Source organism: Homalodisca vitripennis, chromosome 3, assembly GCF_021130785.1.
Source record: "Homalodisca vitripennis isolate AUS2020 chromosome 3, UT_GWSS_2.1, whole genome shotgun sequence".
Classification (NCBI taxonomy): Eukaryota; Metazoa; Arthropoda; class Insecta; order Hemiptera; family Cicadellidae; genus Homalodisca; species Homalodisca vitripennis.
In genome coordinates, this window is record NC_060209.1 from 192,937,138 (window position 1) to 192,964,086 (window position 26,949).

Here is a 26,949-nt window from a genome sequence, read left to right on the forward strand (position 1 = left end):
CGAGTGGAAAAGTACTGGGGTGGATACCGCTGAGGACGTAGTAATGAATACTAGATTTGCAACGTTCACGAGAGAAAAAATTAATACACGTGCCAATTAGGTTATTAATCCACGAAGAATTTAGTTCCAAGAACATCGGAAGTAACATATTAACCATTAACGAGTAACAGGGTTGCGAAAATATGTATTATATAAAATACAACTAAATAACGGTACAATTGTTATTTGAATGTCTCGCTTAGTAGCAAAAAAAGTATTTGAAGTTTTGTAAGAAGGGTCTAAGTCCACCCACATTTTGACATCATTATAACTCTTGTTATATCTTTAATCTGCACAGATGAAAGTTTGTTTCCTATGTGTTTTTATTCTCCATATAAACAGCAAATATACCAAAGTTTATGAAACTCTCAAATGTTCAGGTAAAAAAGTGTATTGATTTGACGTGGATTGGTGTTATTCTTTATTAATTTTCTTTTAATTATTTAATATCTCGTATTAGTGGATGCTACAGACAATTAAGAATTCCAACATCAGCAATCCATTTTGTACATTTTAATCACAAATTGACTACCTTCTCCACTGCTAGACAGATATTTTAGGCCTTTCATTTGTGGCTTTATTTATTTATTTCAATCGAGATAACAAAAGTCAATGATGAAGTAACATGTCATTCGTTTAAACATAAATATAATCGTAAATCAAACATTCGTCACATGCCATGCATCTCTTATAACTAATCAACAGGCCATGGAAAATTATAATCTAAACTTATACTAATTAAAATGTAGCTATATTTAAATATTTAATAAACAATGTATTGGATACATAAATGTTCTCAACAAAAATTCTGTGCCCACCATTTAAATTAAATACAATAAGTTATAATTATCAAACAGTTTACAGAAATCATATGAATTATGCTGGAAATTACATTTTCTACCTATGGTTGTAAACCCAGTTCCAAAAGTTGCTGTTGTTCTTTGTGTGGGAAGGAGCCAGGCGATGTTGGCCTTTATCACTCAGTAACTGTTTACAAGTAGTCTCCTGATCCGGGCAGAGTAGGTTTTCTACGTCAACATCAGTGACAAATATTTTGACCCTTTTTGGTTTTATTTATTTCTTTCAATTGAGATCGCAAAGTCAACGATAAAGTAACATGACATACATTAAAACGTAAATATAACAGTAAATACAAAAATATTCACATGCCGTGTATCTCATACAACTGATTAACAGCCAATTAACTATCACTCCTGTAATAGGATCTATCCACAATCGAGTTTAACCTAGACTACAACCAGGTCTGATTAGGGAATTGATGGTATTGGACCGCACCCATTATATATTGCACTCAGAGGACCCGGCTCCACTGGATCTTCATGGAGACACAACGGCGGGAGAGAGCAACGCGCCGTACTGCCATGAAACACCCAAGTGAACCAGGGTATCCCAGCTGGCTCTGTCTCTCGCGCCCAACGGCAAAGGCATCAACAGTAACTATGAAGCCGCCGGTGCGTAGAACTTACTGTCCTCATAGGGCGTGGTGACATTGATGACTCTGATAGTTTTTCATCTACCGGGTATGGCATCCCTCATGAAGAAAGTGATAGTAACAGAGACAACCAGCCGTAACACGATCGATCTTGCCTGGTCCGGTTTGTTGGAAAGGGCGGACCGGAATCAATTTAGGCTTTTCATCAAATCAATTCTATCTTTTCACTAAAACCCACACTAGTTTGTTTTCTATCTCTATTCACTGTTGCTCCTAATCAATAATTAATCTCAAGAGTAAATAAATGTTTAAGTGTTTCTTACCACTGAATCCATTTGAGATAGCTAGAAGGAAACAAATTAGCATTAATTCTACGATAAAAGCTCAAAGTTTACAACAAAACAGTTAGGGATTACAAGATATATTCAAAAAGTATCTTGATTGTTATTGTCTATGCGGATAAATATCTCATTAAAATAAAATCCAATGTGTTTGAACCTTGTACTTTACCTGGCTTAATTTTAGCTTAAGTTATGGTTAGGATTTTGAAAACAGATTTATTAGTTAAGAAACAATGTGTGTGTGTGTGTGTGTGTGTGTGTGTGTGTGTGTGTGTGTGTGTGTGTGCGCGCGCGCGCGCGCGCGCGCGCGTGCGTGTGTGTGCATACGTGTAATTAACCAATCCAAACAAACAAAATACCTTCACATTGTTGTTAATCTATATAAACACATTAAGAAACTTTTAATAAAAAAATAATGTAGCAAAATCTAAATACAACAATTTACTTATTAAAAAACATTATTTTGTAGTTAAACTTGTCCTTAAACAGTACATTGTTAGTAAGTTGTGTAATAGGAGCCACTTTGTGGCCGATAAATTGTTAATAAACGAAATTATTTACAGATGAAATAAAATCAGAAGTTACGTACCTAATTAATTGGTCATTTTTAATAATGTTTATTTTGTTATTTAAATGTACTGCTATTGAGATATAAACTTTTCTTTATTATTTTAAAATAGTTTTATATACTATTTTAACAAATTAGTCATACAATATGGTTTGAAAATAGGACTTATTCAAAAGACACATTAAAAGATTATACATTTAAAATTGGCCTCTGCATAGCGGAAAAACCTTAATTATTCATTTATGAAATGTCCTGAACATGCTGGGCTACCAAAAACACTGTTTAAGGTCCATTTATTGTGTTAAATCTAGATTCACATTGTTACTGGGATGGGAAATCTTATGCTTAATATAATATCTAGACATTATGTGATTTGCAGAATTTAAAATTGAAACATTATTTATTTTCTAGATGAGTTAAATTTAGTTATGGAGTACTAATATTGTCGGTATAGAAAAATTTTCAATTTCAAAGTTATTTCCTGATGTTAATAATTAAACGATAAAAGTGTTTAGAGACTGACCGTGGTTATGATGATGGCGTTTTCGACTGACAATTGGTCAGCAGGCAGACCTTGCGACTGCCACTGCAACTGCTGTGTCTCTGAGCTCAGGAACTGGGTTAGTGAAAACTGTGACAATCCTGTCAGTTGGCACCACTGCTCTATCTTTTGCCTGTCAGTTAAGATTCAATATTAGTATTTTTGTAACCTCCCACCTGACATCAACTAAAACCCAAAAGTTCTTACTTCATACAGGAAAAAAATTTTCCAAGTCCTTGCATTTTTTCTCTATCTACAATACATACCGGGTGTCCCACGAAGAGGTTTAAACGTTTTGAGTTCAGATGACTTGCCCATTTACGTACCGAACAAATGAATCCTAAATGACAACCTTCATGGCCGTTGGATTGGTTGTGGAAGTGATTTTTTTAGATTGGCCACCCTGATCCTCAGATTTAACTATGTGTGATTTCTTTCTTTGGGGTTTTTTTTGTTCTCTTAGGACAAGAAACTTATAAATTGCACTTAGTCCTGTAAGAACCTTAGCGCTGCTTCCGGAGTGACAGGACATTAAGATGGGTAAGGTTTGGAGTTAGGGGCCTCCTCCTATCGAAACCCATGAGGAAGAATTAGGGCACTAATCTCAAAGTCATGTACCCCCGGAAGAAGGGGAGGCCAGCTCTGAACCAGCCTCTCCAGTCAAAGCAGGCAGGGGGTGGCACACCCTTGTTGAGGCTAGTAAAAACCTCTGATAGTTAGGGAACAAACCCCACCAAATTCCAATAGTCATCTCCCACATTAGACTAGACCTATCAAATTGCCCTTGCACCCCAGAGTCTTAACATTTGCAGTTAGTGATGTGCCGCTCCTGGACATCCCCTCCTGGATAGGGTTGCCCAGATTTAAGTGACACATCGGTTTTTACTGTGCCCAGTGGTAGGTTCAATATGGAAGGTATAATGGGGTTACTTAAAGGAACAAGTTTATACTCGTACCTTCAATAATGATGAGGAATTGAAGAATAACTTCTCCGGATACCGCATAATTTCTTTGTAAGAGATTACGATTCATTTGTTAAGCGCTGTTATCAGTGTGTCGCTGTAGATGGCTAACAGTTCGAATAATTATGAACTGTAATTGTAGGTTTTTTTTAGTAGACTATGTTCTAGTTTTCTGATTTGAATGCTTTGTTTTTCAAGAATATGAGAGTAAATAATGTTACAAAATCAATAATACTGTTTTTCTTTTTTACTGTTTTTTCATGATAGTGTTTCAAAACGCCACCACTTTGTTACAACAATTGCTAGAGAGCTGAAATTTTCGCAGAATTGTTTGAAACCTACTTTATTAATTGCGTAGAGTTTGAAGATGTTCGGTGCATAGTTGGGCAAGTAATATAACATCTAACGTTTAAATCTCTTCGTGGGACTGCCGGTATATCTAAGATGTTTTTAAATGCTTATGTATTACAAGAAAGCAACATGGATAAAAATAACTTCTTGCTTTTAACTAAAACTATCACCAGTTTGTTTTCTAGCTATGCACTGTTTCTCAAAATCGACAATTTATCAGAATTAAAATGACTGAACATTACCTCCTGAGATCCTGGGGAGCAGCAGATAGGTACGTGATAAATGCAGCAGCAAGGAGGCAATGTTGTGGCAGATGACTCAGTCCTTCAGAAAGCTCATTCAACTATAATGGAAGAAATAAAGATTATAGTTCACCTTATAGGATAAATGTTCTCAAAAGCTCATCTTAAAACTTCCAGATTGGTTACTAAGAATATCTAAATGCAGCAGTGAATTCACCATTATTTACTATATATTTAGTTTTTAAAAGAGCAATTATTTAAGTCAACAACTGAAAGCTATTTACCCTCAAATATTACGCTATTTGCACAAGTAATACCAGAACTTGCTTAATTAACTCCCACATTGAATAAAGGAACTGGTGTACATTAACAGCCTTGGTATTAAGATCTTATAACCCATTTGTCTTCAGTAAAAGAGTTTTTAGGCTCTCATAAGTCTTAATAGAGATGATAGTTTAACGGTACATTACGGTGGACTAGGAAGCCCAGAGTATTCGCACAAACTCAAAAGTCCCAACCTTCCAAGTAGGATTTGCAGCATTTGGATGAGAAGTAAATTCATTGGTTGTGTTTTGAGAACCAATATTGAATCTGAACAATATCGATTGTTTGGAGCATTACTCTGTTTTTGTTCTCTTACGGCAAGAAGCTTATAAATTGCACTTAGTCTTGTAAGAACCTTAGCGCTGCTTCCGGAGTGACAGGATATTCAGGATGGGTAAGGTTTGGGGGTAAGGGCCGCCTCCTATACAGATCCATGAGGAAGAATTAGGGCACTAATCTCAAAGTCATGTCCCCCAGGAAAAAGGGGAGGCCAGCTCTGAACCAGCATCTCCAGTTAAAGCAAAGCAGGCAGTGGGTGGCACACCCTTGTCGAGGCTAGCAAGAACCTCTGATAGTTAGGGAACGAACCCCACCAAACTCCAACGGTCATTTCCCGCAGTAGACTAGACCTATCGAATTGTCCTTGCATTACAGAATCTCGACATTTGTGGTTAGTGACTTGCCGCTTCTGGACATTCTTAAGGTTGCCCAGCGGTTTTTTGCTGTGCCCAGTGATAGGTTCAACTGGAAGGTATAAACCAGCCAGAAGTGATCTTCAATATCAATGATTGTCCTAACGAAATTCCTTTACGTCAATAGCGTGAGTTAAGACTTTATCGTTTTCTTGATGCCTTTGCATATTTGTAAGTTTAAAAAAGCTCACAGAAAAGCTAGTACAGGTCTTCTTACCTGAGTTTGCCATCGAGAATACTCCATGTCCAGTTTATGTACCAAGTTCTGAGCACCGCAGATGGTCTCCTGGGCCTGCGACAAGTGTATCTCTATCTCTGCAGCCTCCCTGGTGAACCGGTTCAGTCTGTCCTTTAGCTCTGCCACAGTCTTGTCCACATCCTGCAGGCCACTGCTCAGCTGGTCGATCCGCTCCTCCGCCAGCTTCAAGTTCCTGTACAGATCGTATCAAGTAAAATCTGATAGCAAAATGACGAAAAAAGAATGAAGCATTGATTGTTGTAATAGAATCAAAGTGAAGTCTTCTCTTCCACCTCATCTCAAAAGGACAAAGTAGGAGTATGTTACACCACATGTCATGCAACAGGCTTCCCTGAGATTGTATGCAAAGTTTGTCTATAATAGTTACATGTGGCACATGTTAAACTTTCACATGATTGTACTTAGTTTCCATAAAAATCTACTTATTCTGTGATTTTCTTGTTATCATCATGGTTACCAACAAGAGAAATGTAAAAATATTCACTATTGCTCAGCAAAATCCCATGGAGTGACAATCATCAAATTCGATGTTCCTCAAATAGAAATGATGCTTCATGCAAAATGTCAAGTCTAATCCTCTAGATATTGTGTGGACAGACAGACAGAAATGAAATTTCTCCAGCCCCTCGAATGATAGGTTTTGCTAATGCTCAGCCAATTACGGAAGTATGAGTAATTTGTATTTAAATATTTAATCAACTAAATCTCTCCATGTAATGATTCAAAAGTAGACAAATCCGTCAATATAAAGTGTTGATCCAAAAATATTGACAGGAAACCCAACTGTCTAAATTCCCACTGTCTGAATTACATACAGGTAGTCTTGGTACAACCAAAGTATTCCCATGGACAAACAGTACTTAGCCATTCATAAACACAAACAACCTCCGGGTTGGTTTGATGAATTTTGGTAAGACTCATTTTATCTAGCAATTGCACGAATTAGATATGCACATTCACCAAGCACTTCTCAAATTACCAAATATTCCTGTGGATAGTCATATGGTTCTGACTAGTAGATTCATCAGTTTTTGGAATTCCTAAAAATTACTATGAAAAAGAATCACTGACCTGTGCAGGTTAGCCTGCTCCCTTTCCAGTGGTCTGATCTTCTCCAGCACATGGGAGAACTTGACATTGGCCGTGACCCAAGCCGCCAGGGGGGCAGCGGCTTGTGATGCTCGCTTTGCGGTCTTGGCGTTGAAAGAGTCCCTCCGTTCAGACAACAGCACCTCCACACTCTCCCGATTGTCTGGACTGATGTTGCGTGCATCGAAACATCTGCAAGTCACATTTCACTTGTCAGTCTCTTATATTCTGTCTCAAACAGTTGATGTAATTTTAAGCCTAATAAGATACATTAACATCAAAGTTTTATTTGACTGTGGAACAGGAATAGCTGATCCAAATCTAGAATAATTAATCATGCAATCAGTGACTTTTGCTTTGAAGTACTTATGGGACTAATAACATGTGAGCTGCACAAAATTATAGTAGGTAACTTAAAATATAATTTCAAACTACTCAAGATAACCAGGATGTATAAGCTCTTTCAAGGCATTTCTACTCATTTTTCATAATTGATCAAATAAAAAACAATTTCCCTAAACCAGAATTGTTACAAATAAAAGGTCTCATTACCCTGTAATTTTAATCAGATTCTATTAGTCAACGAACCATCCAAAAAAATTTAAAGAGTAACTTTTTCCAAGCGTGGGAGTCCAAAAGTGTATGTTTAGTTGCTGCCGAAACCTATAGAGACTTTTGAAATTGCTCCCAACAACGTGTTTTAGATGAGAGGACAATTATACATTTCATTCATGCAGGTTTAGTTATTACTGCATGGTCTTCCACAATGTTCAATTTTCTTGTGGTCACTTGGTTTTAGAACAAGTTGCCGTATGAGTGGTCTTGATGGTTTCTGATATGTAAAGTTACAATTTGTAAGAAAAGAGTATTAATAATTTGGATAGTTGAATGGTTATTTGAATCTCTATGATATAACAGCTGATAAGCTTTTCCCCACCTGATGTCTTCTTTGACGCCTCGCTTGGCCAGGAAGGTCTTCATGCTGTTCCATGACGTGTCCTGGATGCCCATCAGTCTCAGGACCCCCTCCAGGATATCCCGAATCACCTCTGGTGGTGCCCGCAGGCTCCTGATCTCGGACAAAGACTCGGATTTGATGTTCCCCACCGCAGCTCTCGCCTCCTCTATCAGTGGCTCGATCTCAGCCAACTCCGCCTCTATTTCTTTCTTCCTGATAGGATAAAAACTGGCTGAGTCACGACATATTTGCACATGCAACTGGTAAATTGACAACATACAAATATAATCGTTTGGACAGCCCACTAAAATTATAATTCTAATTACATATTGTGTATTGATCTATTAATGGTCATGGTATTATTTCCTCTGACGAGTTGGAAAAATTTAAGTAAGGAAATAGAATAGAATAGAAAACTCTCTTTATTGCAGGAATATACAAACTCAATTTCAAATGAAATGAAGCAAATAACACATGATTAAAACAGTTCATAAATAAACAATAATTACTTACAACTAACAATAATTACTACTAAAATATATACTATAAATATGCAAATTCCCGCAAAAGGTAGCCCTTACAGGCATAAAGCCCAATTATAAGAGAAATGGAGAGAATCATCTGTTTCTCCTCAAAGATGACTTCTTCCTTATAAATTTTGTTAACTGACATATCTGCATTGCTATTAGCTCATTATGTTAAGGCAGATATCCTGGTAGTTTGATCAAGCCTATAAATATTTTTGAGAACATACTCCAATGCTCTTTGGAAGTTTCTGAGAGAAGTTTATGCGTGTAACATGATATGTTGAGTACATCACTGTAATGTGAATTATGAAGGTTACACTACAGTCATATTCATGGTCATACATACGGTTTTAAATGCGTAATAGCTTCAGTTGATCATATATTGTACATAGTTTCAGACCGATGTAGCCTTGAGAAGTGTGAGACATTTCTTGATGACTATCTCTTTTCCATTTACCTTTTGAGATATAGCTGGATGGAATTTCGATATTGAAAAATTTATGAATCAGCTGTAACTACAATGAACGACGCATGGCTTTGAGAAAGATTTAAATATACATATAAATGTATAACGTCCACCATGTAATTCAATAGGTTTAGCTAGCATGATTTTCATTTAAGGAGAAGACACCTTACCTGATTTGAAGCATGTTGTTCTCCTTCTCGGTTTGGATCTTGAGTTGGTCCATGTCGCCACGGTGTGCGTTGGCATTAGTCATCGTCTGTGTGATCATCTCCAGAGCGGCCGTGGCCTTGGCTTGCTTCTCGGCCAGTAACTTCCCTTGTTGGGCAGCTTCCAGCTTGAGTGTGTCCACCATCTGTCTGGCTGCCGTCAACTTCGACACTCCTGCCTGTAAGCAGTCAATGAATTGACTTCTTTGTCCGTGGAAATTCCAAAACAATTTATCTATGACGTTAGATTATTTATCGTACCTGCAGCTTGGCCTGGGTATCCACAATGTTGGTAACCCTGGACTCGTAGATGTGGAGGTACAACTGGACGAAGGAAAGGAACCGACGGGGAGAGCACTCAGAGACATCTGAACAGTTGACGTGAACATGTCTGAACATGTCGACCAGGTTGAACATGTCATCACTCACTGGGCCCTTTAACCTGTCATAATAGCTTTGAGTTAAATTAACTAAATAAATTATTACCTTAATTAACAGATTGTTTAATATCAAATTTTAAAAATAAGAACAAAGATTTTTCCATGCAGGAACCACTAGTACTGTTTGGCTATTTTGAGAGAGAGAGAGAGAGAATGCATAATGAATAAAAACAATATTCTACATTTTCCAGAAGTGAAGTGTTTACATTCGTGAATTTTTGAACCTGAAGTCTAAAACTCCTTGTTCCTGCTTCCCATTGCCTTTCAGACAATACAACATTTGTAGAATCGAATTGAACAATATTCACTCCCTGTGCGAAAAAGCTACATTGAATGTTGTGGACGGCTTGTACTGCCACAACATTCAATGTAGCTTTTTCGCACAGGCTGTAGCTACTTTTGAACTGTAATCTTGGCTAGGGAAAACAATCGGAATTGTGTCTGAACTGATAATTGAATTGCTTTGTTTAACGTCTGATATGTTACCAATGTTATGGGATTAGAGATCCATCAATCGTTATTTCTGTGGTGACCTTGCTGTGAGAAAATGTCTGGAAGTTTAAGAAAGCATTCCTAAAATCTTTCTTCGGTACATTTTCCCCTTTTTGTTTTAGGTTGCGTGTTTCTTTTGTAGTCCTCAATGTTGGGAAATTTCTTGTCTTAGACAATATATACTATGTGCTCCGTACACTTTATTGAATTTGCTATAGTGAATTTTCAAATTTGAGAGCATTTTAATTAGGAGTTTTGAACTGGGCCTTGGACAAGTTCTCAATTTCCGAGAGTAAAATACCTGGTATGTCCAGAGAGTAACTAATTACATTTCGAGTATTTGTGTTGTATATTAACACGTTTGTGATATATTATTAAAACCTGTTAATATAACAAAATTAAGCACTTTTCATGGTTTTGTGACTCTTCATCTGCAAATAAAGATATTTTATTTTTGCACCTTTGTTTTTGAATAACCCTGTAAATATTCTCTAGGGTCAAATAGTAGTGAGCACACACACCAGGAATCATTTGTGTTATGAAATATTTAACCAAACTTAGTTCCAATAGTATATTGTTCATACGAACAAATAATAAGTAAATTTTGCTAGAAGTTCCCAGAATGTTTAACAAAACAGTTTCTGATAATACTTTAACCTAAATTTTGGACGCAGAATGAAAAATAAGACATGATAATTTAATTATTGGAGAAGATAGCCGTAACAATTTACTGTAATGTGAACTGTAGCTCTAAGATGTACGTAGTAACTAAAATTTGTTGGTTTAGACAGACACTACTGACTTTGAAATCATAGTGCGAGGAACCGAAGCCATGGTATCTTGACACCAGTTGTCCACCCAAAGAACAGTGCAACACTTGAGCAAGGCAGGGTTCTGAAGACAGTAGCTCGAAAAGTTGTCGTGGTTGGATTCCAGCACAAGCACAACATGCAGATTCTTCTGGACTCCTGCAAGAATGTTTTCTATAGTAATATTATTTTGAAAACAATCATTTTGCTTTTTACAGTATATGTAGTTTTTTTTAGTTTTCTTAGGACAAGAAGCTTATAAATTGGACTTAGTCCTGTAAGAACCTTTGCTCTGCTTCCGAAGTGCCAGGATAAGCAGGATGGGTAAGGTTAGAGCAGTGGCCGCCTCCTATCAAGATCTATGAGTAAGAGTTAGGGCACTACATCTCAATCATGTCTTTCCGGAAGAAGGGGAGGCCAGCTCTGAACCAGCCTCTCTAGTCAAAGTAGGCAGGGGTGGCACACCCTTGTTGCGGCTAGCAAGAACCTCTGAGGTTAGGGAACAAACCCCACCAACTACAACAGTCATCTCCCACAGTAGACTAGACCTATCGAATTGCCTATGAACACCAGAATCTCGAAATTTGCGGTCAGTGATGAGCCGCTCCTGGACATCTATAGGGTTGCCCAGATTTAAGTTAGGACACATCGGTTTTTCCTGTGCCCAGTGGTGGGTTCAACTGGAAGGTATAAACCAGCCCGAAGTGATCCCTGCTGGGTAGTATTAGTGGTTAGTTAAAGAACATCAAAAAGTCTTAAAGAAGATAAGTTTTTGTGTTAAAAATTGTTCATACCTAAACTATTTATATTTTTACGGTATTTTAAACAGTAAAAGTAAGGTGTACAATATGTGAAGGTGACACTTTACTTGAGGCAAAGTACTGAGAGATGTTCCCATCAAAGTTGGTCTGAGCAGCTGCATCCTTCAAAACGGCAGCTGTAGCCTCCAGCTCTTCCGCTTGGTACAAACCGGGGACCTGTGGAAGACCAGTAAAAACTTCAAAACTTCTCCAATAAAAAGCAGGATGGAGTGAAGTCCTCAAGCTTCTAACTGAAAGTAATCCACTGAAATTAACAATCTGATTTTTCGGGTGATGGTCAGCACAGTTGTAATGCTTTTGACTGTAAATTCTGAGGTCAGAAATTTGGCAGGTTTAATATTAATCACATTATTCACATGGTTTGTGTTCCATTCCTGGTTCACATGACATACACCATGAGAAGTCTTTGTAGGGCAGGGAATCATTCAGACCTCAGTTTGGGATTTTTAGGTTAACGCTGTGAGTACTTAACTGGTTTATTACAGCCATTAAACAAGTTTCCTCTATCTCTAAGCTATTATTAATGGTATCCGTTCAGGATTAGTCAAGATTATATCACAAGAAAAGCACATAAGTTCATAGTAAGCAAAGCATTTCATCCCCGTTTCCTTTCAAAAATTCCAATAACGAAGAATACAATGAGAAGACTATGTGGCAATATTAAAACCACCAACTTTACAAAGAGAGTCATAATATTAAGAAATGTATAGAAATGATGTGAGATATAAAGTGTTGGAAATATTACAAAAGAAGGTTAACACGTTAGGATACCCTTGCGCGCGCGCGCGCGCACACACACACACACACACACACACACACACACACACACACACACACACACACACACACACACACACACTCACACACACACACTTGCAAACCGTTTACAATATATTGGGACCAATCCTTACTCTGCGGCATTAATACGAATATATAATCCAATAAAATATATAATATTTTATTTCTATGATTTATATTAATGTATTCTAAAATGTAAGGAGGCCTATTATGAAGTAATTATGTTCTATATCCTTTCTATAACTTTCAAACGTTTAAATAATGAACAAGAAGGATGTACAACATGACTAACTACCTTCCCAGGACTAGACTTTCGTAGTAATACAATAAAAATATACACACCTCTCCGGAAGATAGTAGGCTGTTGATCAAGTCCAGGAACTCTGCATGAATCAGCTGATAGTCCTCCAGTACTAAGTAGACCTGTTCCCCCTCCACTGCTGCCAACTGCATCGCCTGTCATCAGAAATTCACTTTAGATAGTGTTATCTCTAAGGTAGTGCGATTATAGTTTGGTTGAGTTAATCATTTAAATGTTGCTCTCTTAGGACAAGAAGACTATAAAATTGCACTTAGTCCTGTAAGAACCTTAGCGCTGCTTTCCGGAGTGTGGCAGGATATTCAGGATGGTTGAGGTTAAGGGGGTAGGGGCCGCCTCCTATCGAGATCCATGAGGAAGAATTAGGGCACTGATCTCAAAGTCAAGTCCCCTAGGAAGAAGGGGAGGCCAGCTCTGAACCAGCCTCTCCAGTTAAAGTAGGCTGGGGATGACACACCCTTGATGAGAACCTCTGATAGTTAGGGAACGAACCCCACCAAATAACAACGGTAATCTCTCGCTGTAGACTAGACCTATTGAATTGTCCTTGCATCACAGAATCTCGATATTTGTGGTTAGTGACTTGCCGCTTCTGGACATCCTTAAGGTTGCCCAGCGGTTTTTGCTGTGCCCAGTGATAGGTTCAACTGGAAGGTATAAACCAGCCAGAAGTGATCTTCAATATTATGATCTGTCATTATGTCCCCCCGGAGGAAGAGGAGGCCAGCACTGAACCAGCCTCTCCAGTCAAAGCAGGCAGAGGGTGGTACACCCTTGTTGAGGCTAGCAAGAACCTCTGATACTTAGGGAACGGACCCCACCATCTCCAACAGTCATCTCCCGCAGTAGACTCGACCTATCGAATTACCCTTGCACCCCAGAATGTCGACTATTGCGGTTAGAGATGTGCAGCTCCTGGACATCCATAAGGTTGCCCAGATTTAAGTGACACATCGGTTTTTGTTGTGCCCAGTGCTAGGTTCAACTGGAAGGTATAAATCAGCCCGAAGTGATCCTTGCTGTTGATCATTTTATATGTTTATGGTAACAGCACATAGTATTTTTTTATTTCAACAACCATCATCAGACTATTTTTGTTTGGGCTGCTCTAAAACATGTTTAACTTTTCATACAAATGTGTATTGCCAATATTGTATTTATTGTTATTAACTGATAAGGATGGTTGAAATCTAAACTAATCAATAAACCATCCTTTGCGAGTCTTGTATTTTATTGCACAGGGTTATTATAAAAGAATTGTGCAGTTTCAGCAATTCGTAGGAAATAGCAGGAAAATTTTTTGATGTTATGTTGGTATAACTGAAAGCTTCGAACCCAAAAGTTTGTTTATAAGCTGTTCTAACCTCAAAATCGGTTCTTGTATTGTTGTTGCGGTGAGTTTTGTGAGTTACTATGTTTTCGGATAAAGATAAAGCAAAGTGGGTTTTATTGTTGGCTGAATTAAAATCCGTAATATTAGTTCATCGTGCGTTTCGACGTGAATTTGGGATCCACAACACAAAAATAACATTACATGTTGGTTTCAACAATTTGAAGAAACGGGATCAGTTAAGAAACAGAAATCAACCGGCATACTAGGTGAACCAGACGGAACTGTTAAACCTAATTAAACATTTGGCAATTAGAAGTCGTGGGAAGTCCATCTTCGTCGAAGTGTTGAATTAGGTATTCCAAAACAACAGCTCACAAAGTTTTACTTAAAAACTCAAATTACATGCTTATAAAATCCAGATACTGCAGGAATTGAAACTCAATGATTGTGTGAACCGTTACAATTTCGCTGTTGAAATGTTGCACAGAATAAGTGAAAACGAATCATTTTTAGATGATATAGTTTTTACAGACGAAGCTACTTTCCATATAAATGGATGTGTTAGCAGACACATTTCATAAGTATAGGGCTCTGAAAATCCACATGTAAATGTTGGGAAACTACGCGATTCGTTTAAAGTTAATGTTTGGCGTGGTGTGATGAAAAATCGCGTAATAGAGCCTTTCTTCTTTGCTGCAAAAAACAATTAATGGAGTTGTATCTTGACATGTTAACCAATTATTGCTTTCCTCAGCTAAATGAACTCATCAATTTCATTTCCAACAAGATGGTGCTTCCTCACACTTCAGCGCAGTGGTCACGGACGCTTTGAAATAATGATTTGGAGATGGATGGATAGGCCAGCAAGGAGTCCAGACCTGACACCTTGTGATTTTTTCTTGTGGAGGTACATAAAAACCGTTGTTTATGAAAAAAAAAATCCGCGGCCTCAGCCACTTAAAACACAGGATTAATGAGGCAATGACAACTATTACTGAAGAAATGTTAACGAATGTCTGGAGAGAAGTTGAGTATTGTTTGTACATTTCGTGGAGCGACTAAGGGCGCACATATTTAAATGTATTAACTATGTAAAAAACTGTTTTGAGACGACAAATTAGATGAATAAACAACATTAACTGTAAGTAATTCTGGTTTTCTTTAAACCATGTTCGAAATCGTACCATTCTTTTATGTTAACTCTGTATAATATCACAATTTTACCCTGACTCACGCACATTCTTAAGGTCAGTCTTGAAGTGAGAGATAGAGTACGAGTGAGTGAGGTTGGGCGAGTGGACTGTAGCTCCCTGGCGAGCTGCTGCCACATTGACAGCTGTCTTGCGCCCCACCCCGGCTCGCCCCACCAGAAGTAGGTGTCCACCACTTGCGCTCAGCACCCTCCCCACTCTCGCCACCAGCTGCACCAGCTCCGGCAACACCAGCACGTCGTTTTGTCCTGCAAAACAGATCTGTAATTTAGATACCTCCAATTCTGAAAAAGACCAATCGGTTACCATTTATTGTCGTGCTTATGTTGTTACGTTAGTTGTGGACTTGACGTACAACTTGTTTCTTGTGGTTCTAGTTCTGGCGTGTTTCAAATATTTATTGAGCTTTTGTATGACATATTTTGTTTTGTTTGCTTGTGTAAGTATGCCTGTAAGTATGCCTTTTACAAGAGCTCAGAAGTTACTTGGTAATTTTCAATAGATCAAGCAAAATTTCTCAGAAAAAAGATGTTTGAACACAAACATAGTGTTAGCCACTCACACAACTGGTGACAGACTAGCTTCTGAAGCTATAAAAATTGAGGATGCATTTGAAGATACATGCAACACCCACTAATAAAACACAGAATCCACATATGATGAACTTCAAGTTCCAATTTTTCCTGCAGGATAAATGAAATTACGTTTTTAAATGTTATTCCAAATCTTTTGCTAGAGGATCCTTGACTCCCGTTTTACTATGGGATTCCAAGACCTAACCCCACTAATAGCTTTCTGGTACTGGAAAGTCACTAGTACACTCCTGATCCTGTATTATATTAAATACACCAATATCAATTCTGTTAAATGACAGCATTTGTTCCTGTACATCACCATATTATCAGAATCCTTCTATTATTTTAATTATATATTCAATACTAGTAATCTTGATTGCAAGTCTTATTACAAATTATTGTGCAATTGAGGCCAGAATCGTACGTAATATTTTATTACTAACGAATTACAATGTTATTCTTCTGTTATGTAATGAGCGGCTGGAATAGGGTAAAGAAGGAAGTTAAAAATCAAGAGACTGGTTAAACGTGCTTGCCATTTTGGATTATTGAATTTAGAAAAGGTTCATTAGCAAGAGAGCTAAATGATTAATGAAATGCATGATCTCTTCTGAATAAATTTAGAATATCGTCCAATAATTAGAATTTGTTTAGTCTTTTTCTTGTTTAAGCAGGGCTCCCACACACTCCTATACCCTGCTGCTCCAACGTACTGAAAAAAGTGACGAAAAGCCACCCAGAAAGAGACGTAGAACGGTTGAAGACCTTAATATGTCTCAACCAAGACCTCCTGGTTGATGAAGGGATTTTAAAATTGATCTTGTTAATTGTAATGGATAAGAAGACCAAAAAGTAATTAACTATGAAACTCTGTCAAGGCACGTTAATCAAGTAAAATCGCTCAAAGCCACTTTGATTGCCTTACAGAATTTCCTTTCATTACCAAAGAAGCCAACCCTCTCTGCCCAGACACCCAACAAATATTGTTCTGAATCGTACAGGTTATGCTAAAAGTCTGAGGTCATAATCAACATTGAGATTTGAGATCCATGGATTACTTTGTGGAAAAAACACAAATCCACCAGAAGATGGTGATTCTACATGATCAAGAGTCCAAGTTCTTACTTTACAACATCTTTCTTAAGGTAAGGGAAAATAAGGGGCCCAGAAGGCCCTTAAAGAAAGAAATTTTCCTTTGAACTCCCTCAACACCATCACTTGTATACTTCCTAATTCTATTCTAGATGACAAAGGCAAATCCTAGATGACATCTCACAAGTGAGTTACACAACACCAGAAATATATTTTCTATAGAAATTTCTCCCAATCCACTTTAAGCCCAAGATCCCAAGCCCAAGTCTTGCTTTATATTAACATCTTAGACTAAAGGTAATGTTTTGCAAAAAAGAAACTGAAAGTTCTATTTATTATTTGGTTTAAGTCAATTATGAATGTTACCAAAGTTAAAAGTCTTTTCATGACTTTTTCTATATTTAACATGAGTTTACAAAATGGGTATTTATAGCCCTTATAGCATATTAAGAATTGAGGTGTTAATACTCAAACACATATTTAAGTGGAGTTAAGACAGTACCTATAGCTCTTTTAGATTGAAAAGAAGGACAAGTAAGAAGCAGTAAGCATAAACTAAGTCACATATCTATAAATATCCAGTACACAGCCTTCTACATTGCTCATAGCCGATACAAATTTATCACAAACACGTGTATAACGTAAGAGTTAATTTAAAATAATAAAAAAATGCGATCAACCTTTATACTTTTATGTGGAGAATTGAAAGGCGATTGTATACTTGCATTTATAATGGTTTGAATAAAATAAATAATTGTTAAATGTGTTGAAATTAACAGAACTAAAACTGTAACAATGCTAACAAGGTAGTAAGAAAATAAATTAAATAAACAATAATTTATGAAATAACAAATGCTGGGAAAAGGGCTAGTGAGCTGATGGTTGAATAATTTCTACTCTGTGACAAATTACACAAAACATGGTTATCCACAAGGGCCAGCACTCATTACACTGTTTTTAATAAACGTTTGAGAATATATTTCTGCACCAACATGTAAATAAAGAGATTAGACACTGACTTACCAAGTTGGTTGAGAGTCCTTTCTACAATAGAGGAGCCATCGGCTGTGGTGACTCTCAACATGGGGCCGTCCAGAGTCCCTGGTGGCTCGCTGACAAACAGCACATCTGTAACATCCAACAGGTCAGTAGTCAAACCTCATCTGCATTACTGATTGATATCAGTTAGCAACATTGGCTTCTGGATGTTATTGCGTGTATCAATGGCTGTTGGCTATAATGTAGCATAAACATTGTTATTCTTGGTTGGTTGTTTGTAAATTTAATTTTCAATGGAAAATTAAGTATTCAAATACGTCTTGCACCAGAACTGAACTGCTGATTTTTTACTACGCATCTGATAACAACTAATAAAGCTGAATTGTCCCTAAAGTACAAAATATAATTTCTCTAAAAAACTTTTTATACTAAACAAGAATATTCATTATTACTCAGCAAAACGTAGAATATCTCTTCTACAATATGAACTGCTATTGAATGCCTCATCCAAAGACAGCCATCGGTAATCAATGAAGCTCTTTACGATGGCTTCAGGAAGCAAAGTCATTCAACTGGTTCAAAAAGCACTACCAACACAATTTGGCAGTAAACATTGAATACCTGAAATGGATGCAAAAGTCAAAAAAGAAAGTCAAGAAGCTTTTTAGTTACCTCTAAGGGGCTCAAAGCCGACTCGAAGGTTGAACTCCCGGTCCAGGACCTGAGACAGTATTTCAGCAACAGTCTGTCTATCCTGGTCTGAGACAAGCTTGTCCCCAAACTGTCTCATGGCTTCGTACAGCAGAGCCTAAACAAATTCACTGTCACAATAATACTGTCTATAGAACATTAAGTTCTATTTCAGTTATCTATGATTCATATTGCATCATTTTCACACCAAATATGTTGGGGTCAGTTGAGATCAATTCATAGCAGAAAAGTAACACACATTTTCGGAGTGAAAACTGGCAATGTGTAGATATTTTGTTGAAAATTCAATATAATCTACACTGTAGCAATATTTTTATTTTACACCTATTTTACCTCATTCAATTGGAATCTTATCTGGAAACCAAATACTAGGTGATTTTAAATCAGTGCTTGCTAGTTCGTATTATGCAGAGTATCATCCATTGATACCCATAAAATCTTCATTTTTTTAAAGATTTCTGCAAGAACAATTCTGGACTGTTCTTCTGAAAGATATTACACTATTAGAATGTCCTACTCTGGCAAAAGGCCTATTGCCATACCTTGTCCTCCAACATCATAATTAATCAAAACTGAAATCTTGGTTTGCTGGTTTAAAAGTCCTTTTGTAGACATGGCTGACAACACATTGCTATCCTCTCGAGTCTGTAATCTACAGCAATTCCAACACTTGGTAGACTAAGCCCATTTCTGAAGTCATTCACACAAAACCATCCACGTGAAAAGCAGTCATCTCTCAAGCCAAACTGACTCAAACAAATACCTCATTGGTACATAAAATTAAACTATAAAACACGTAATAATTGGTAATATTGCCTTAAATATATCAAGTCCTAAATTAAATTTAACACTTTGTTGGACAATACGGCACATACAACTTGCAAGAAGTGGTGGATGACTTATTGACGATTTCCAAGAAAACTGTAAAGGTCAAGGGTCTGTAAATTTTTCATGGAAATCTGGGAATGTCGGCTTGATGATTGAGACCTGGAAAGTAACCACTTATATGCCTTAAGCAACATTGTAATCCCTATTGCTTGACTTAGTGAGAACATAGTTGCTTGACACTCACCTTAATAGAAAGCTGAGAATATCTGAGCAGACCTTGACACCAGCTGGTCAGGTCTGCAGGTGTGAACACATAGTGGACGTGCTGGGACACTCACCTCAATAACACACTGGTTGTCTGACAGAGGATATCTGAGCAGACCGTGACACCAGCTGGTCAGATCTGCAGGTGTGAACACATAGTGGACGTGCTGGGGCACTCACCTCAATAACACACTGGTTGTCTGACAGAGGATATCTGAGCAGACCGTGACACCAGCTGGTCAGGTTTGCAGGTGTGAACACATAGTGGACGTGCTGGGACACTCACCTCAATAACACACTGGTTGTCTGACAGAGGATATCTGAGCAGACCGTGACACCAGCTGGTCAGGTCTGCAGGTGTGAACACATAGTGGACGTGCTAGAACACTCACCTCAATACACACCGGTTGTCTGACAGAGGATACCTGAGCAGACCGTGACACCAGCTGGTCAGGTCTGCAGGTGTGAACACATAGTGGACGTGCTGGGACACTCACCTCAATAACACACTGGTTGTCTGACAGAGGATATCTGAGCAGACCGTGACACTCAGGTCTGCAGGTGTGAACACATAGTGGACGTGCTGGGACACTCACCTCAATAACACACTGGTTGTCTGACAGAGGATATCTGAGCAGACCGTGACACCAGCTGGTCAGGTCTGCAGGTGTGAACACATAGTGGACGTGCTGGGACACTCACCTCAATAACACACTGGTTGTCTGACAGAGGATATCTGAGCAGACCGTGACACCAGCTGGTCAGGTCTGCAGGTGTGAACACATAGTGGACGTGCTGGGACACTCACCTCAATAACACACTGGTTGTCTGACAGAGGATATCTGAGCAGACCGTGACACCAGCTGGTCAGGTCTGCAGGTGTGAACACATAGTGGACGTGCTGGGACACTCACCTCAATAACACACTGGTTGTCTGACAGAGGATATCTGAGCAGACCGTGACACCAGCTGGTCAGGTCTGCAGGTGTGAACACATAGTGGACGTGCTGGGACACTCACCTCAATAACACACTGGTTGTCTGACAGAGGATATCTGAGCAGACCGTGACACCAGCTGGTCAGGTCTGCAGGTGTGAACACATAGTGGACGTGCTGGGACACTCACCTCAATAACACACTGGTTGTCTGACAGAGGGTATCTGAGCAGACCGTGACACCAGCTCGTCAGGTTTGCAGGTGTGAACACATAGTGGACGTGCTGGGACACTCACCTCAATAACACACTGGTTGTCTGACAGAGGGTATCTGAGCAGACCGTGACACCAGCTCGTCAGGTTTTGCAGGTGTGAACACATAGTGGACGTGCTGGGGACACTCACCTCAATAACACACTGGTTGTCTGACAGAGGATATCTGAGCAGACCGTGACACCAGCTGGTCAGGTCTGCAGGTGTGTGAACACATAGTGGACGTGCTGGGACACTCACCTCAATAACACACTGGTTGTCTGACAGAGGATATCTGAGCAGACCGTGACACCAGCTGGTCAGGTCTGCAGGTGTGAACACATAGTGGACGTGCTGGGACACTCACCTCAATAACACACTGGTTGTCTGACAGAGGATATCTGAGCAGACCGTGACACCAGCTGGTCAGGTCTGCAGGTGTGAACACATAGTGGACGTGCTGGGACACTCACCTCAATAACACACTGGTTGTCTGACAGAGGATATCTGAGCAGACCGTGACACCAGCTGGTCAGGTCTGCAGGTGTGAACACATAGTGGACGTGCTGGGACACTCACCTCAATCACACATAACACACTGGTTGTCTGACAGAGGATATACCTGAGCAGACCGTGACACCAGCTGGTCAGGTCTGCAGGTGTGAACACATAGTGGACGTGCTGGGACACTCACCTCAATAACACACTGGTTGTCTGACAGAGGGTATCTGAGCAGACCGTGACACCAGCTGGTCAGGTCTGCAGGTGTGAACACATAGTGGACGTGCTGGGACACTCACCTCAATAACACACTGGTTGTCTGACAGAGGATATCTGAGCAGACCGTGACACCAGCTGGTCAGATCTGCAGGTGTGAACACATAGTGGACGTGCTGGGAGCCGCTCAACTTCTGCTGGATCTGAATGTAAACATTTTATTTTCAAATTATAGTTTATAATTTACGTGTTGTATGATTTTCTAAACCTATTTAACATGTTCTATTGTAATGAATACTGTTGGATGCTGAAACTGATCTGCAGTTTGACAAGGAACTAATCCGGTAATGTATGGTTGAGGTTAGGTCCGGATTTTTCAATTCGCCGGTTTTTATAGTCAACGAATAAAATATAGTAGCCCTCTCAAACTCCAGGAGCTATTTACCAAACAAAGAAAGAGGTACAAAATATCATATATCACTTACGCTACAAAAATGCTACAGCTGACTAAAGTTACTTTGTGAGTGCGCAACATGAAATAACTTCGCTTGTATTAACTGACGAATTGATTTTTATTTCCCTACGTTTTTAGTAAGATCTCCAAAGTTTGGAGACCAACAACAATATTGGACTTGGCTACCAGAATGTGCTGTATTTATGACTTTGTCAATGATCATGAGATTTATACGACAATAAAGTGATTTTTGATTTTTTTTTTTTTTTTTCTAATGAACTATCAAAAGTGACGTAGAGGCAGAAGTTGGAGTGGCCACCTCTGTCTCTACTACCCTGCCAGCAACTGAAGAGACATCGGTCTGTCAAGTGTAGCTATATCACTATCTAGCTATATCAGTGTGATAAATCCTTAAGGCCGCCATACACGTACCGACAAGCCGGACAGTTCTGCCTGAATAGTCGGAGCGTGTATGGGCTCCAGTTGGCCTGTCAGTTTGGACTGTTGAGGCGGCCGATGATCGAACGAATATATATTCGGCCATCCGGCCGGCTGGAAGACGATTCAGGCGAGCCGGTGCTTGTGTGGGGATTTCCGGCCACCTGACTGCGAGCCAGCGTAGTTTACACAGTTCTTGTGGGTTGTTAAGACAACATATCACGACAAAAAGAAAATCAGTATCTCCAGGAATTTATTTAGTGTTTATAAAAGTGAACAGTGTTTATGAAAAATAAAAATCCATCGGATTATTATGATAAAGACAAAGAGAGAAGCGGCTTACGTACGGATTGTTGAAGTGTGGAAACAGGTAGATTCCAACACTGTAATTGTTATTAAAAAATTAACAATTTCAGGAGCAGCTACAGAAAATAAGTAAAGAAGGTGAGGGATTCTTCGAGAACCGGAATCTTCTTGAGTACGAGATATATGTGACTCTTCCAGGACTTTTGTATATAATCTTCTACAGTTTGTGGAGAACTATTATTACTATTGGTGACGAGAGCAGGAGAACTAATTGAAAATAACGATGTAAATATTCATAACAGTAATTTATTTTATTTTAATGGAACTATAACTGATTTATTGTAAAATTCTTATGCGTATTATGAACTAGTACACACCAACGTTTATCCCTCGCGTTTTTTCGCCGTTTACGTCACTATTTAAGACTAACCAATGAAGCAAACAATGCTTCGCATCTTAATCACTGGAGGACATTTCAGTTATATAACACGCATTGCAAGTAATGTACTAAACATACAAATACTGCTTGCCGGACTGGATTCAACTGAACGTGTATGGTGCGATCAGCCCAACAGTCCGCCGGTCTCCGGTACGTGTATGGCGGCCTTTATAGTTTGGTTTCATAACAATCTTCTTGATAATTTTACACCACTCGGCTGACTCTGATAGTCAGACGGTAACATGTTCCCGCGGTCAATTAATCATTATTTTTCCGGACCTGCGTTTTACGTTTAGCCTCGAGACCACCAGGAGTGCGGTAGCAGCGTGTTCACTAGGTCGCGGTGACATAACCACACGGCGGCCACGTACCACAGTGCAGGCAATGTTTGGGCACGCGGCACGAACCACAGTGCAGACAATGTTTTGGGCACGCGGCACGAACCACAGTGCAGACAATGTTTGGGCACGCGGCACGAACCACAGTGCAGTCAATGTTTGGGCACAGCGGCCACGAACCACAGTGCAGTCAGTGTTTGGGCACGCGGCGGCAACGAACCACAGTGCAGACAATGTTTGGGCACTGTCGCGGCACGAACCACAGTGCAGTCAATGTTTGGGCACGCGGCACGAACCACAGTGCAGACAATGTTTGGGCACGCGGCACGAACCACAGTGCAGACAATGTTTGGGTGGGCCCGCGGCACGGACACAGTGCAGACAATGTTTGGGGGCACGCGGCACGAACCACAGTGCAGACAATGTTTTGGGCACGCGGCACGAACCACAGTGCAGACAATTGTTTGGGCACGCGGCACGAACCAACAGTGCAGTCAATGTTTGGGCACGCGGCACGAACCAACAGTGCAGTCAGTGTTTGGGCACGTTCACTGCAGGCACGAACCACAGTGCAGTCAGTGTTTGGGCACGCGGCACGAACCACAGTGAAGACAATGTTTGGGCACGCTGCACGAACCACAGTGCAGGTCAATGTTTGGGCACGCGGCACGAACCACAGTGCAGTCAATGTTTGGGCACGCGGCACGAACCACAGTGCAGTCAAATGTTTGGGCACGTGTTGCCCGGCACGAACCACAGTGCAGACAATGTTTGGGCCCAGCGGCACGGACCACAGTGCCAGTCAATGTTTGGGTCATGCGGCAACGAACCACAGTGCAGGCATGTGGGCTTTGGGCAGGACCTGATGAGTAAACGTTGTTTCAGTGCTGATAAGTAAATAGCATAAATATCAATTATTTAACAGGCAGCTGTTGATCAAAATGAATATGATGTAAACAATGATTAGGGGGAACAACAGAGTTACTGGCCGATGTGATGTACTTATTATTTTCTATGAATTATTTTTGTTATATGTATTTATTGTAAAATAGTAATTTAATATAGTTTTTCTGGGAAGGTCAGAAGTGTCGCTTTTGAAAGTAAAAATTAATTTAGTCGTACAATCTTAATGTATCGGTTTTGATTTATGTAATTAATTATGTTCATTTTGGAACAAAATAATATAATTTAATTCATTATTGGTCAGAGATTGGTGTTAGGGACAAGGCTACGGAAGATGGTTTGTACAGTTTTAAATCTTTGCCGCGGTTTCTATTGTTATTTTACAGACCTCAGGGTCTGGCCACCACATAATAGTGAGATTGGACATTTTTATTAATAGCGTGTTTTTAATGATTGGTGCTTTGAAAGGGTCTGAAGATACAGATGAGACCCTATAAGTTATTTAAATTGTTCTTAAGAAAACAATCGTAGTAAAAATTGACAGTTGATGGGAAATTGAAGCTGAACAATTAATTAAGGAATTGGAGTAAATGTTGAAAATCCTCTTTACTAAACATTACCCATAGCTTTTATGATTCAATTCACATGGAAAAATACAAAATTAAGGTAAAATTGTACTATATAACAGATACGACAATCTATCATTATTTACTGAGAAATATTTTCGTAAAACATACGACATCAGTTATAGTTTATTTGAATATAATCGTTGAGATCAATGCAATTGTATATTTGTTGTTTAATTGTTATAAATTGTGTACGTAGAAATTAGTAACTAAATGTAAAATTTAAAAAGGTTTAAATGCTTCATTTAGTTCTGGAGGTTTTCCTGTCATGGACTAAGCTAAATGAAGCATGTGTGGACAAGATTTAGACTCAATAAATATGATATGCTCTTATGTTATTGCAGCGTGGGGGGGGTTTTGTTTTTTTAGCGAGGAAAGGGAGGAATATAAAAGGAGAAAGCAAAAAGAATGCTATGAACATGCTAGAAAATGATATTACTTTGACCTTAAAATCCTCACGTGAACAGTAAGTTCAGTCTCGAGTTGTTTCCAGAGGGCCTACTGCCATGAGAAATTATGTACAGGATTCCAGGCGTTGTTATCTCCAAGTCATGATTCCATAGCAAAATAACAAATTATTTTGGTAGAAATACTTGAAACTTAGGTTTATCTCTTTCCTTGTAGGGCGAATCATTCACAGATACGATGATCCCGTCTCCAACAGTAATGGCAATCTTCTTAAAAGAATGAATGATGTAATGCTCGTCCTCTTTCAATTCGGAAACTTTTCTAGTGGTTAATTAATTATATTTATTGTGTTTGGTAAACAAATCTACTGTTCCTTGAAATTTGTGGTTTTTTTATTATGGATGCATTAGACACATCTTGGTTCAAGGAGTACTTATGATAAATACTAGGTTGCAATCGTAATTTGCAACCTCACCACTAATTTGAATAGTGGGTGAAAAGATAAACACATGGTAGCCAAACGGCGCACTCTTATTAAGGTACAATTTGTAATGTATTTGTTGTTTTATACTTCTATACTACCCCGATCTATTAATGAAGATTTATGTTTAGGAATATTCCTATTTATCACTCTTGCATTTTTAAATTTTGAGATCCATTTACACTTTTCATTACCAAATGTAAATACAACATCATATCTGGCGCAAAAAATTGTACATTATGATCTATCTCCGTAAGTTTTGTAAACTACTTGTATTCATTCCAAGATATATATATATATATATATATATATATACATATATTTGAAATTGTTGGTTAACCATATGTTACATCTACCATTTTTTAACTGTTAAAAGTTCTACGGTGGTAGAAAAACATAGAAATATAGTGAGCTATAAATCAAGCAAAACAACTTCCTTTACAAGAAACTCTCCAATATTATATCAGAACGCTTGAAATGCAATAATACACCCCTTTCTATTTACATGTTCAACGTAATTTATTTTCAAACGTTTCTTTCCATTGCTGAATATGTACTGATCTGTTTTCCTCACCACGGTAGGATTATATATTGAAGGCGCGATCATATAAACATTCTCATGATCGTTTTTTCTATCTAATAAAATTATAGTTAATGAACTTAAATAATTTAATAACTAAAGGTTTTACTAACAATGAAGTCGAATGTTGCCATGAAAACGAAATATTATATTTTAAAATAGTTAAATAAATTGTGTATAAGCAGTCATTCCGCTCTGTACAATACGTTCGTACTTGACACCCCCACCACACGCAGTATAAGGCGGAGGCAGTGCTTCACACGACTACCGGGGGCACCACACGCAGTATAAGGCGGAGGCAGTGCTTCACACGACTACCGGGGGCACCACACGCAGTATAAGGCGGAGGCAGTGCTTCACAC

At 38.8% G+C, this 26,949-nt stretch overlaps 1 protein-coding gene across 1 annotated transcript in view; it reads right to left on the minus strand.

The window, feature by feature from the left end:
- LOC124358534 (cytoplasmic dynein 2 heavy chain 1) overlaps positions 1 to 26,949 on the minus strand; it is a 181,093-nt gene that overhangs the window by 33,333 nt on the left and 120,811 nt on the right. Inside the window, exons 51-71 of the mRNA XM_046810833.1 lie at positions 21,605 to 21,817; positions 21,371 to 21,463; positions 20,943 to 21,251; positions 20,731 to 20,823; positions 20,519 to 20,611; positions 20,103 to 20,399; positions 19,785 to 19,877; positions 18,580 to 18,715; positions 17,932 to 18,036; positions 15,269 to 15,489; positions 12,721 to 12,834; positions 11,628 to 11,736; positions 10,753 to 10,918; positions 9,280 to 9,460; positions 8,983 to 9,197; positions 7,799 to 8,032; positions 6,844 to 7,053; positions 5,731 to 5,944; positions 4,498 to 4,598; positions 2,925 to 3,075; positions 1,816 to 1,836 (exon numbers count right to left, since the gene is read on the minus strand). Of these exons, the coding sequence (XP_046666789.1) occupies positions 1,816 to 1,836; positions 2,925 to 3,075; positions 4,498 to 4,598; positions 5,731 to 5,944; positions 6,844 to 7,053; positions 7,799 to 8,032; positions 8,983 to 9,197; positions 9,280 to 9,460; positions 10,753 to 10,918; positions 11,628 to 11,736; positions 12,721 to 12,834; positions 15,269 to 15,489; positions 17,932 to 18,036; positions 18,580 to 18,715; positions 19,785 to 19,877; positions 20,103 to 20,399; positions 20,519 to 20,611; positions 20,731 to 20,823; positions 20,943 to 21,251; positions 21,371 to 21,463; positions 21,605 to 21,817 (3,369 nt within the window). The remainder of the gene's footprint in view (positions 1 to 1,815; positions 1,837 to 2,924; positions 3,076 to 4,497; positions 4,599 to 5,730; positions 5,945 to 6,843; positions 7,054 to 7,798; positions 8,033 to 8,982; positions 9,198 to 9,279; positions 9,461 to 10,752; positions 10,919 to 11,627; positions 11,737 to 12,720; positions 12,835 to 15,268; positions 15,490 to 17,931; positions 18,037 to 18,579; positions 18,716 to 19,784; positions 19,878 to 20,102; positions 20,400 to 20,518; positions 20,612 to 20,730; positions 20,824 to 20,942; positions 21,252 to 21,370; positions 21,464 to 21,604; positions 21,818 to 26,949) is intronic.